Here is a 14,049-nt window from a genome sequence, read left to right as displayed (position 1 = left end):
CCTCAGCTGTATCCAGTTTACTAATGCACTCATCAAGTGCATTCTGCATTTCTATTAGTCTTTTTTTATCTTTAGCATTTTTTAATATTTTATTAGAATTTTATCCTCTGCTCACATTATCTATTCATTCTTGCATGTTGTCCATTTTTTTCCCATTAAACTCCTTATTATATATTATATATATAATATATACATAGATTTTGAATATGTAAAAATAATATACATAACATATACATATATTATTTCTTTAAGTTCCCATATCTGACTTTGGTCCTGATGCTTCTTCAGTCTCTTCAAACTGTGTTTTGTGCCTTTTAGTGTGCTTTGTAATTTTTTGTTCAAAGGTACACATGATGTACTGAATAAAAGGAACTATAGTAAATAGGCCTTTAGTAACAGTAGTAGGGTGTTGGGGGAGGGGGAAGCATTCTATAGTTTTGTGATTAGGTCTCAGTCCTTTGGTGAGCTTGTGCCCCTGTGAACTTCACCAATACTTGTAAGTATTTTTTTCACTTCTTAGTTGTGACCACATAGCTAGAGGATGCTGGAATTAGGCAAAAGGTATTTCCCTTTCTCTAGGTAGGGTAGAGAAAACCCTAATAGGCTAGGCTCTGGCAAAATAGTTTCTTCAGAGGGCTGGCCTTGTTAAGAAGAACAGAGTGCTTTGGTGTTTTAAAAAATGGTTAATTTTCTCTTTCCTCTTAAAGAAGCAAGAGGGAATTTTTCTTCAATATTCGCAGACTTCTTGGAGGTGAAAGTCACCAGAGCATTGAGCCCACTGTGATTGGGTCTGAGACTACTTTCCCTATAAATGGATTTATAAATAGAAGTTAAAATATTTGAGTGTGGGTAAAAGAGAAGTGGAGGATTCCATGATAGTAGAGTGTTTTCACCTGGAAAACAAGTAGATTAATAGTGTTATTAAAAGAAATACATAATCACATGGAGAAGCTGGTTTTGAGGGAAATTATGATGCTTTTGGTTTGTAGCACAATAAGACTGATTGTACTTCTTTCCCCCCCTAATATAAAGAATGATTTAGCTATGTGTGTTTAAAAAAAACAAGTTACTTCCTATCCCCAAACTCAGATAGATGGTCCCAGACACAGCTTTCTATTAGAGACACCAAATGGTGATTCCAGTCAACATATCCCATTAGAGCCTCTTGGCTCTTGTTCTTGGCATTGGCAGTTTCCACTGGCCACTATTTCCAACAGTGGTTAGCATGAGTTTCCATAGCAGCAGCTTCCAATAACAACCCATATTGTCACAGGTCCTAACCAGTGGCAACACCTTCCAGCAGATCTTCCTGCTGGTGAACACTGCTCCAAGTGATTGCCAGTGGCTCCTGGCTTCCATTGCCTTGGAATCCCACTAAAATCTAAAAAGTTAAATTTTAAAGGACTGGAATCCCAAAAAACTAAAAAAAAAAAAAAAAAATCTGGTTTCCCTCAGTGGCTACTGGGACTTTCAGCATCATTCCTCAGGGCCAGCTCTCAACAGGCTTCCTATTAAGCTGTTAGGTGTAGTTATAATGCCACACTGTTCTTTCAAAGTTCTTTGTATTTCTAATGGTTCCTCTATATACCTCTGGTAGAAGAATCCCACAGATGGAGATGCTGGGCTTTTGGCTTGAAAGACTGGTGCATGTTTTCTTATTGTGGGGTCCTCTATGTTAGCTGAACAATCTGTGTTCCTAGAAGGTCACAAGACAATCATACCATGTTTGGAATAGTGTGACACAAAGACTACCACAACAGATAGTAGAAAATTGGCAAAGACTCATACGGAAAACAATGAAAGCCACCAAAATTGTAGGAGTGAACTAAGAGAGTGTATAACAGCACTCAGAATGCTGTTTCTGCTGCTTTTCTCACTTTCTTTGCTAGTTACTGAGGCAGAACACATGAACTGACTTTCCTAGAACTTCAGCAAAGCTTCTCTCTTCCCTAGAAGGTTACCTCCTGAAGGTCACACCATAAAGCCCGTACCTTCGTCCCAAAGTCCATGGAACTACAGTGTCCAGTTCATGCCCCACATGCATCCCTTCTCCTACCACATCTCTACATTAAGGGACCTATGCAAACACCATCCTGGAACTTGCCCCAGAACTTTTAGAGTTTCTTTTCTTTTCTTTTCTTTTTTTAAAATATTTTTATTTATTTATTCATGAGAGATAGAGAGAGAGGCAGAGACATAGGCAGAGGGAGAAGCAGGCTCCATGCAGGGAGCCTGATGTGGGACTCGATCCCAGGACTCTGGGACCATGTAGAAGCTCAACAGCTGAGCCACCCAGGTGTCTCCTTTTAGAGTTTCTTAACATTAGTATGCAAACTTGCCTAGCAACCCTAGAGTTAAAAATTATGAATGATATGAAATAATCGTCACATTGGGATTCATCAGCTCAAATTATGGGTAAAGTTTAAAAATCAACAAATAAATAAAACGCAAAAAACAAAAAGCAGTCATGTTGTAGACACATTTTCCTTAACCCTTGGATTTAATGTCATTTTCAGGACTTCATAATGCATTACTAGGAAGAGTATAAGAAATACTAACCACAGATCAGAAAAATTTAGCTAGAGAGGATTTCAGTCTGGGAAAAAGAAAAAAAAAAACAGAGTTGGGTTTTTCATTTTAAGACAATCCTCTGAAATGATATAAAAGAACATTTTAAAAATATGGAAAGAATAAGTTTATCTTTTATTATTTTCAGTGTTAAGGGTTTTCATTTTAAAGGACTTCAATCGCAAACAGAATAAATCAGTATAAACTGGATTGAGAAACTATTAGCGAATGAAACGTATAAATTAAAATTTTTTCATGAGTAATTAAATTCAAAAATTTTTTTTTTTCTTCAAAATTTTGATCCCAATTTATCAATTCAAATTACTTTACTGTGGGCAGCCCTCGTGGCTCAGCAGTTCAGCGCCGCCTTCCGCCCAGGGCGTGATCCTGGAGACCCGGGATAAGTCCCACGTTGGCTCCCTGCATGGAGCCTGCTTCTCGCTCTGCCTGTGTCTCTGCCTCTCTGTCTCTCTCTCCGTGTCTCTCATGAATAAATAAATAAAATCTTTTAAAAAATTACTGAATTTTAGATTATATATGGTTTTGTGTTAAATTTGTTTCCTAAATTCTAACATTTTGTGTAGCACCCATCACATCAGCATTTAGATTTGGATACTTCATGTGTTTTGTATATTATTTTCATGATGATGATGATTGACTAGAAGTCACTTGAGACTTTTAGAAACACCTTGTTTCTCAACCAATTAGATTCAGGGTATTATTATTCTCTTTGTCTTTATTACATCTTAGACTAAATATTTCATTACTGTAGTATTTATTTTATAGCCCAGCTTTCTGGGAAAGGACTCTGAGACCTTTAAGTGCTTTAAAGCCTGGTTTCTTGTATGAAACTGAGTCGATGAAGAGTAACGATTTAAAAAAAATAGACTTGGTTTGAAATTTTTCTTTATTCATGTATGAGTAAAACTTACTGAAAGTATTACCTCCTCCTCTCTTCTTTTGGTTTCTTCTGCTCTGCCCCAGGATGCTTCATGAACTGGTATCTCCAGTTTTTTGGTTTTGTTTGTTTTAATTAGGTAAGGGTGGTGTGGATAAGAGTAGTTTTTGTTTTTCATAAAACAGTATTTTATATCCATTTGCTTGCCTCTATCCTATTGAAATGTACATATACATAATGTAAAGTGTTGGTAACTCTTATTGTTAAGGTGGAACTTACATAGTGAGGTGTTACTTTCCACATGGGACTCTAGATACCTTAGAATCTTGTGCTCTTAGATTAAATGATGTTTATTGAGTTTCACTAAATATACATCAAATATATAGTTTCATGATTTCTGTTCATCAGTTTCATTCTGGAATTATGTTTTAAGGAATAAGCCTGCTGATAAGCTAATAAAAAAATAAATGTTGGAAGAGATCAACTTGGTCCTCTGAGATTTAAATTGAAAATTGGTGCTAGTCCCTTTGATGTTAAAAGAAAAATCCAATGCCTCCCTAAAATATTTGTGCATTTTGGAGAACTTTCTTCTTCTAGCTATGAGTTTCTACCTCCATTAAATTCTCAACCTCCTTTTTCATCCATGATGCCATAATAGTGTGCAGTGAAGCATGTTATATGAACTGTGCTATTTTTCAGAAGCTTATCATCTGAAATATTAAAAATAAGTTAATGTTTTTCCTGTTTATAAAGTAATAATTATTCTTTGTAAACAATGTTGAAAATCTAGAATACTATAAAGGTGGAAAAATAACTCTCAGATAATCCTTTTTAATGTTTTGACAGTATTCCTTTAAAAAGGTGCTTGAATTTACTTAATTTTTAGATCAATTAAAATTGAAATACACATCAATAAATGTATAACAAATGTTCTCATGCCCTCCTCTGAAGTAAAAATTGTTTTGAATTCTATCACCATTAATTAGTGGTTGCCTATTCTTAAATGTCATATAGATGAAATCATACAGTGCATATACTTTTGTATCTGGCTTCTTTCATTCAGCATAATGTTAGTGATTCTTTTTGTATTGATGTATATTATTCCACTGTATAAATATTCTACATTCTATCCATTTTCTTGTTGATATACATTTGAATTCTTTTAAGTTTTGGGATGGATAGAGCTGCTTTGAGGATTTTGTTTATGTATTTTGTTCATTTCTCTTGGATCTATACTTAAGAGTGAAAGTTTACTGTGTCATAGGTAGTTATATATTTGGCTTAGGTAGATACTGGCATACAATCTTTCAGTTATTATATTGGCCTAAGTTACATATGCTAACTGTGCTGACAAAAATTGTTAGAATTTGTTGAACTAATGCAAGTCTTCATATGCTTTATATTCTTGAGATATAAATTCTAACTAATCAATAATATTTCTTATTAACTCAACACTTCTTCCTCTTTTTTCATTATGGTTAAACATCTGATATAGAAGATGGGTCTTCACGTTGATGTCTTTGGAAGCTATATCTGGATTTGGAATCTGACTTAGTATTTTAAGGATATATTTTACACTGTTTATTCTTAGTCTTGGCAACAGTCTATATAATCGGTATGATTCATGAGGTAAAGAACAGTTATTAAAAACTTACAAAGGAGAATCTTCATGATTTCATTTATGGCATGGGAGAATGAGGTATGAAAATACACTGATGTGTATGAATATATGTGATTTCACTAAAGGCTATGCATGTGTTGCACATGCTCCTAGGCACAGGGCTAATAAAGGAATAGTGGCTTGAATAGCTAAGCCATTTATTTATTTATTTATCTGTTGTGAATAGTTCATTAAATCCAAAATCATGAAAACCTCAAACACGTTTTGGCATATTCTCTATTTTTTAGTAAGGAGATGAAAGATTTATTTTATTTTATTTTTTGAAAGATTTATTTTAAAAACCTTTTCCTAATTATAAAATAATGCATATTCATTTCTGAGAATTTGGAAAAATACAGAAGACTATTTTGAAAAAATATAAAATTACTTTAAGCTAACCATCATGTGATGAATACCATAAATTTAAAGCTTTGTTTATTTTAAAAGTCATCTTGGAATTATGTCTGGGATTGGTACAGATTGTGCTTAGTGCTTCTGAGGCACTGTAAAATGTGTAGAGTACCAAAAATCTGATACTAAAATCATCAGAGAGCTTATGTATGATGAATAGTTTCTCTGTCATTCTCAGGTCACCAATTATGTGTGTTTCTGTAACTATCAAAATGAACTAAAAATTTAAGGACAGTTAAAGGACAGTTAATGGTCTTAATGCACTGCAGTTCTTATCCTTCTAGAGGCTCAATTTCTCCAACCTTTAATAGGAATCTTTTAAATTTGCCTCCTGAACTTTTTTTTTTTTTAAGATTTTTTTGTTCATTTATTCATGAGATACACAGAGAGAGGGAGAGAGAGAGACAGAGACACACACAGGCAGAGGGAGAAGCAGGCTCCATGCAGGTAGCCTGATGTGGGACTCGATTCCGGGACTTCAGGATCATGCTGTGGGCCAAAGACAGGCGCTAAACCACTGAGCCACCCAAGGATTCCCCTCCTGAACCTTTTTGATAGGTCTTAACTGTCCTTGTTAACTTCATTATTATACAATATGAAAGCTTGTCGCTGAATAAATGTATTTATTTTACACATTCCTTGTGCTTAGGCCTCAATAAGCCATTCTCCAAGAAGCCTTAGTTTCTTTCAGTGGAAAATAGTATTTCAAGAGCACATAGGAATGCTTATTCTCTTGAGTTGTCATTGTACCTAAGCCTTTTCATTGAGCAGATATAGGAAAAAATTTATGCGTGTGTTAAGAGATAAAATACATTATAAGTTACGCTGATATTTTTAATTCGAATTCAGAAATACAGAATTTAACTTCTTTTATATCTGTATTTGTGACCTCCTCAGTAGGAATCCTAGTACTCACGAACACTAGTGATAGAATATCCATAATGGCTCGCCTGCTTTATCTGTATTATACACCCCATAGTCTCCAAATAATAATACCACCACCATGAAAGCAGTTAAGTATTTGAGGGGAGGCATCTGCTATGTCCATTCTCCTCCACCCTATATGGAATATATGGTTGCATTCTACACTGTCAGAACATACTGTATAGCCACTGTACACTATATGTTCTCCTCTTTAACCTTCATAATCTTAGTCCTAAAGATAAACTATACTTAATGCTCATATACTAGTTTTTATATTAATATCTCGCAGACATTTTTGTTTTCTGAGATTTTTCTCTAATAGAGTTTTTCAGAAAGGGCCCATAGGAACAATATGCTGAAATTCATACATGTTATTTTTATTGTGTATATATATATATATATATATATATATATATATATATATTTTTTTTTTTTTTTAGAGAGAGGGCAAGAGCAGGGGAGGAGCAGAGGGAGAGGGAAAGAATCTTAAGCAGGTTCCATACCCAGATGTGGGGCTCATCTCACAACCTTGAGATCATGACCTGAGCTGAAATCGAGTTAACTAATTGAGTAAGTGACTCAGGCACCCCAATTCTTGCATGTTTTTGGCAGTTTCTCTGTGTCTTTTATTTTTGAATGTCCGTTCTGGAGGATAAAAATTCTTAAATTCACATTTTCTTTCTTTGAGTATCCTAAATGTTAATCCAGTATTTTGGTTTAAAGTGTTGCATGCATGCATGCATGCATAAATAAATATGTTACTGTCAAAAAGTCTGATGATGAGTTAATTTTCTTTTACTTAAGAGATTCATGTTCTTTGCCTAGATGTTCTGATGGTTTTTCCTTTTCTTTCTATTTCAGTAATTTTACTAGAATATGTCTTGGTGTTGGTCGATTTTATCAGGTATGTGCTATATTCTTTCAATATGTGCTTTCAAATTACTTTTTATTTCAGTAAAGTTTTCTTGATTTATTTCTTGTCTTCTTCTCTAGGACCTCCTACTGTCCATATCTTAGATTTTCTTTGCCTATCTATGTATTTATCAATTTTTCTAGAAACATTATCATACTTTTTTTTTTTTTTTAATTTCCCTCCTCCTTACCATCTATTCTTCTTAAGGAATAATAGTTCTGGTTGTTCACTCTTTTGTTCCTTCTTGTTTGATATCTTTCTTTTATTTCCAATTCTTTTCTGGGTTTTATCAACATATTTCTAAGTTTTACTAACTGTGATTTGTGTTGCTATTTTGTGTCATTAGTTGTTTCCTTTTTATTATTTATGTCTACTCTCATTTTCTTAATGTTCTTTTGAAATAATATAATTTCTTTGTGTTTTCTGGGCATGTATTTATGACATGCTTTTGTTTCTGCTTTTTATTATTTTCATATAATAATATTGTATGGGATTTAGCTTTGATAATTTTGTTTTCCTTTCTTTTACGTGAAATTAGTTTTCTTGAACTTTGTTCAGTAAGGACACTTGGTTTGGACAGATTTTTGAACTTCACAGAGATCTTGTATTGTTTTCATGTGGTTTTATAAATATGGCAGTTTACCTCCTCAGATTTTGAACCTTTGTTTCTCTCGTTTTTACCTAGGCCTTCTCATTCAATGTCTCTGTTGTCTCTGACCTGCTCAATTTTTATTTCATTCCCACAAGCATGGAGTCCTCCCGTGGGAGAGAGCTCTTTTGTTAAGATTTATTTGGGCAGAACCCCTGCCCTCAGATTGGTCTCCTATACTTCACTGTTGGCTATTTTGGAGTTCTCTTCTCAGAAGCATCAGATATCCTATCACATCTCTGTTTGTTCCCACACATATGCTGACACAGTGCACGTCTTATGTGGTTGATGATTTTCTCGTCCTAACATTTTGAGATTGAAGGGATGCCTTACTACCTAGTTTTGTTATAAATATTGCTCATGGGATTTTGATTTTGCAATATAGTTACTCTGTTTTTATGTGGAAGATTGAAGTCTAAAATCTATGCCTCTGTTTGTATTTCAATCTTCCCAGAATTCTCAAATTCCTTTTAAAACACTCAGGCTCATTTACCATGGCTCTTCATCTTTGCATCTAGGAGTATATTGACAGAAAGACCATGTGGATTAGACAATGTACTGTGTGTGTGTGTGTGTGTGTGTGTGTGGGTTTATTTGGGGAAGTGGAGTATAGCTGCTGACAGTGTTACCATATACATATATATGGGCATATCCTAAAAGTCCAATGTTTTGACCAAAAATACTTTGCACATTTTGAACATGGCAAGTTTTCCCTTTGGTTTGTGGCATCGGCACTGTTGGTAGAACTAGTGTTTATTTTCAGATGTAATTTTGTCTTTTGGAATGACGCTGGCATTACAACACTGCTGATTACCCTGTGATGGGTTAGTTTGTCTGCAACTATGCCCCCCCTAAAATCCACAGCTATACTGATCTGGAGAAAACTGTGCTTTTAGCTGTCTTTGGAATATTTTTGTTTGCCACTTACTTCAATTCACGTTTTGGTAGAGGCCTGGATAGATTCCAGAATCATTTGTAGGCTTCTTGAACAATTTCATTTTGTCACTTACCAACTGCTTGGTAAACTATTGATCTTGAAATCTGATAGTCAAAAGCTTGGGGCAATGGAGGAATTGCTTTTAACTTAAGACAAATTTCTATTAATGTTAATAGAAATTATGCTCCTTTTCTACTTAGACCATCATCTATTTGTGATTGGTTATCATGGCAACTGAAAACAGAACTATGCAAAAATGCAACTTATTAGATGGTTCCATTTAAATGCAGATTTTAAAATTTGCAGATTTAACAGTAAGATTATTGAAGTTCAGAAATAGATCTATAGTAGAGTACACAAACTCAAAAAATAGTTAAAACCTTTACTATGTAGAACAGAGAGTATTTTGTGATGGGAAAGTTTGTAAATTAAATGCCTACAATGGCCAGTGAGGTATTAAATGTAAACAAGATCAAATGTAACCAATAGGGATCATGGAGATTTAAGTTACCTAGAGAGAACTGAACCTAAGGATCTATAAAGTACTGTGAAGTTAACAAAAAATGCCTGTACACAAACACATACACACACACACATATGTACTGTGTCTATATACACACTATGCATGCCTGTAAGTTTGTGACACTTAATTCAGCGTGAAATAGGTTTATGGAAAATTCTATTGAACTGATTAACCAATTCATCAGCAGATATGATAACAGATTTAGAAAATTACAGATAACTTGTTTTAAGACAAAAGCTTCCCATATATATTCAAGAAAACTCAGAAATGTTTAGAAAAGTGAATATCCACATTTTTTTTATAGAAAAAATATATACTTTATTTTCAACTAGAAAGGTGCAAACATGTAACTTTTGGTCACATTCTCAACAAGTAAACTGTCCAAAAAACAGTCATAGTCAAAGTAGAAACAAATGCTTCCAGGTGGAAAAACTGATCAGCTATACAGAGCCACTCATGTTTTAACAAAGGCAATTTGTTCATTAAAAGTGAGGCTACCACATTTCCAACTGACAAATCAGACTCCCAAGGACATCATCACCTCATATTCAGCAAACAATCTGTTCTGATGGACTGTCATTCTGAGCAGAATTTCCATTTGAATATCCATTTCATGCTTTGAATTATCAGACAAGCTTTACGTCCTACCTATCTATGGTGTTCAGAATTGAGGCTAACATTTGAAACATCAAAGCATTAAAAACAAAAAGGCACAAACAACTTTAAATTAACTTAGATAACTGTACAAATATATATATATATATACGTGTATATATATACACACACACACACACACAATATTTACAGTATCAATAAAAAAAAATAATTCTGGCTTATTACAGGCAAATTAGCTTGCCACAAGCTGTCCAGTCTAATAGACAGGATTCTGATTCCTGAACATTATCATTCAAATCAGAATGTCAGAGCTAAATCTGCTGTTCTGACTTAAAAAGAACTTGACCCAGCCTCATGAAGAAGGCTGGAGAACACACATCCTAGCTGTCGCTGGAGCTGCAGGTAGGTCAGTGAGCATGCTAAAATTCTCCTTCCCATTTACACTCCAAAGAGGAGGCACATTCTACTTTAGGATGACAATCCTTTCCACAGGTGCTCTCCCACTGTTCCTAAAGTCACACCTTGGTATACTCTGGTGCTATGTGCTAACGCAGTCCCACTGTCAAGTCTTACTTTCTTCAAACCAGTGTCTAGGTTGATAGACTATTTGAAGGTCACATGGCACAATATTTTGAATTTGGCGGCACTTTTTCTTTCCCCCAGTTAGAAAAACAGATTTAAAGTAACTTGTACTACTGAAATCATGTTTACACAAAAAAATGAGATGTGAATCAGTTCAAGTTATAGCCTCATGAGTTAATGCCTCTCACACTCTCTGGCTTTATGCCATGTCTCCATACATCTTCCTGTAGTACAGTGACTCAAAGATGTCATTGTCTCCAGGACAGTTATAATGGCAGGCACAGGTCTTGATGAACATCATATTCTTCTTCATGACCTCTCCGTCAGGGCACTTGAACTCTACGGGAAGCGTGGTGGTTCTGTGGGGAGTGCAGCAACGGCCATCTGTGCACACTCCACAGAACTTAGCCCGGTATGTCTTCACGCTGGTACAACCAGAAAGCTCAAACTTGACAGGCTTGGCGATTTTGGGGGTACGGATGCACTTTTTGCCCTTCTAAGGAAGACAAAGCAGAAGGAAAAAAAAATCAATGGCTCTATCAGGGGAGTGGCTTTCTTCAAGTCGTGTGTGTTTTAGTCTTAGGTTGTCTGACTTTTGTTTATATTTTGAGGAGTGGAAGTTTGAGTCTCATTTGCCAGCCTTCCAAAAATAGACATGGCCTCTCTTGGGATGTCTGGAATTAACAGTGTGGAGAATTTCATAGTGGAAAGCTGGTGGCTCCTATTACACAACATCTCATTCCAGCAAAACGGCTCAATGGTCAGATATTTTTGGAGATAAAACGTCTCTAATAACAAGGGTGGTGAGACCCAACTTTGGTCCTATTCATTACCATTGCAAGGAAATCAGTTAGCAAGAGCAGAAAGTGTACCTTAATGTTCTCCTCCAGGTCAGCCTCGCAGGGCCTGACCACGCAGAGGCGGCTCTGCTTCTCCAGCCTGCAGAAGGCGTTGTCGTTGGTGACGCGGGTGGAGACGCCCATCCCGCAGGTCCTGGAACAGGCGCTCCACTCTGTGGTCTGGACCAGGCAGTTGGCCCGGATCATGGTTGGGTCTGGGCCAAACGTGTCTTCCAGCCGGTAAGCTGTGGAGCAGAGCACACAGACACTGAGGGAGGCGCCAGGATGAGACGCTTCCCCGCTCCCTCGGCGAAGCGAGGAGTCAGCCCCTGGGGGAGGCTCGCAAGGCGCCGGAGGAAGGTTCAACGCACCGGCCAGGGCAGGGCCAACCGCTGTGCGGTCCTTGGGCTCGTCGCACACCCACTCCTCGCAGCATTTCCCGGGCAGCTTGACCCTGCGCGGGAAGGGGCAGTCGGGGCTGGGCAGGCGGACGTCCATGCCGCACAGGGGCACGCAGCCCACCGCGCCGTCCAGGCAGGTGCACTGGTACTTGCAGCTGCTCTGGAAGGACTCTCCGCTCCGGCGCACTGTGCCTCCGAAGACGCAGGGGGCCCCGTCTTTGGCTGCAGGGGAGGGCAGGGAGGGAACGGGGGGGGGGACGCCAGGGTCAGGCGCGGGGGGCGGCAGGAGGCGGGGCGGGGGCGGGGGCGCGGGGCTCCCGGGGTGCGGGCGCGGGGCGCGGGGCTCCCGGGGGGCTCCCGGGGGCGGGGCGGGGCGGGGCGGGGCGGGACCGCAGCGCCGGCCGCGGCTCTTACCGGTGCACACGCCGATCTTGCGGTTGGCCGGGGCGCCGAAGTCGCAGAAGAGGCCCTTGTGCGGGTCGCAGGGGTCGCGCTCCGAGCACAGCTCGCCCAGCTGCTTGGCGCACACGCGGCAGCAGCCGCAGCCGTCCAGCACCAGGCTCACGCCGGCCGGGCACCTGGGCGCGGGCGCGGCCGCACACGGGCACTGGCCGCCGCAGTCCTGGCCGGCCGCGGGCTGCGGGAGGGGGGGCGGCGGTCAGCGGATGGAGACCCCCCCGGCGCCCCGCGCCCCGCCCGCCCGCCCCGGCCGCCGCGGGGCTCCCGGCTTACCCGGCCGCAGAGGGCGAGCAGGAGCAGGAAGGCGCCGCGGACTGGGCCGAGGCCGGCTGCAGACATGGTGCGCGCTGGGTGCCGGGTCGGGCTCGGGGGCGCGGGGGCCGGCGGGCGCTGGGGCTCGGGGGGCTCGGGCTCAGGCTCGGGGGGCGCGGGGGCCGAGGTCCCGGGGCCGGCGCTCGGGCGGTCGCGGGCCGCAGTCGCAGCGCGGCCTCCTCTGCGGGAAGAGCTGTTGTGTGGGGCCGAGGCGGGCGGCCCGCGGCTTTTATACGTTCCGGGCGGCCCGGCGCTCCAATGAGCTGAATGGAGTCCCACACAAACAGGGACATTCCTTGCATTCCTCCCCACCTTCCTGCCTCATCAACTCACACCGGATTGATCCTGACCCCTTGACACTCCGCATTCTTCCCGTCTGAAAAAGCTGGCGCGCTGCGGCTCACCGCCCCCCCCCCCCCCCCCCCCAGGCTCAGCACTTCCAGCACCGAATAGGATTTTTCCCCTCTTGCTTCTTCGCACCGCTCCTGACTTACATCATGGATGAACACATCAATTACTACTATTTGTCATACACTCACTTTTCTTTCTTTCCATATTTTATTTATTCATTCATGAGAGAGAGACAGAGAGAGACAGGCTGACGCGGGACTCGACCCCGCGACCCCGCGATCATGCCCTGGGACGAAGGCAGACGCTCGACCACTGAGCCACCCAGGTGCCCCTCACTTCTGTTTCTTTTTTCTTTTTTTTTTTTAATTTTTATTTATTTATGATAGTCACAGAGAGATAGAGAGAGAGGCAGAGACACAGGCAGAGGGAGAAGCAGGCTCCATGCACCGGGAGCCCGACGTGGGATTCGATCCCGGGTCTCCAGGATCGCGCCCTGGGCCAAAGGCAGGCGCCAAACCGCTGCACCACCCAGGGATCCCTCACTTCTGTTTCTAATAGTTGTACCCGCCCTACCCACTGACTTACATGTTTTTTAAGAGGATACCTCTTAGGTATCCTAGGAGGCAAGGATTCCTAAAAAATTCGGAAGGGTTTCCTCTTTATTTTTTTGTACTATTATTTGTACTATTTTAATTTCGGAGGCTGTCTTTGAAACTCCTCAGACAGCAGAAAAGTAGTTGCTTTTAACCAGCTGAAATCCCCAAGAAGTCTACCTGCAAATCTTACGTTCCATGTTGGAGATGGAGGAATTTGATTCTTCCTCACTTGACATAACGGTTTGGATGCCTCATACCTGGACAAGAAAGAGAACAAAGCCAGGGGTCAAGTCAAGAGTGTGGATGCAGTTTTTGCGGGTGGGTGGGGGTGTGTGTTCCAGCACACTTGCCCTGTTTTTCTCTTAATATATGTAACAGTTTTATTGTTGGGAGTATAGGGATCTTAGGGTT

At 40.1% G+C, this 14,049-nt stretch overlaps 1 protein-coding gene and 1 long non-coding RNA gene across 3 annotated transcripts in view; one reads left to right on the top strand and one right to left on the bottom strand.

The window, feature by feature from the left end:
• Nucleotides 1–9,775: 9,775 nt before the first annotated feature.
• On the bottom strand, nucleotides 9,776–12,995 carry CCN2 (cellular communication network factor 2). The gene is made up of 5 exons (XM_072720998.1): nucleotides 12,653–12,995; nucleotides 12,335–12,557; nucleotides 11,891–12,142; nucleotides 11,553–11,764; nucleotides 9,776–11,176 (listed from the first exon to the last, which is right to left on the bottom strand). The coding sequence occupies exons 1-5, from the start codon at nucleotides 12,716–12,718 to the stop codon at nucleotides 10,880–10,882; spliced, it is 1,050 nt and encodes a 349-aa protein (XP_072577099.1). The 5' UTR covers nucleotides 12,719–12,995; the 3' UTR covers nucleotides 9,776–10,879.
• The window catches only part of LOC112912252 (uncharacterized), a 77,620-nt gene continuing 76,156 nt past the window's right edge, over nucleotides 12,586–14,049 (top strand). The window contains exon 1 of one of the 2 annotated variants that reach the window (XR_011994402.1): nucleotides 12,586–12,719. This is a non-coding gene — a long non-coding RNA (uncharacterized lncRNA). The remainder of the gene's footprint in view (nucleotides 12,720–14,049) is intronic. The other variant, XR_011994403.1, reaches the window with a different exon arrangement.

The sequence above is a fragment of the Vulpes vulpes genome, chromosome 1, assembly GCF_048418805.1.
Source record: "Vulpes vulpes isolate BD-2025 chromosome 1, VulVul3, whole genome shotgun sequence".
Lineage (NCBI taxonomy): Eukaryota > Metazoa > Chordata > Mammalia > Carnivora > Canidae > Vulpes > Vulpes vulpes.
This window is presented reverse-complemented; position numbering and strand designations above follow the sequence as displayed.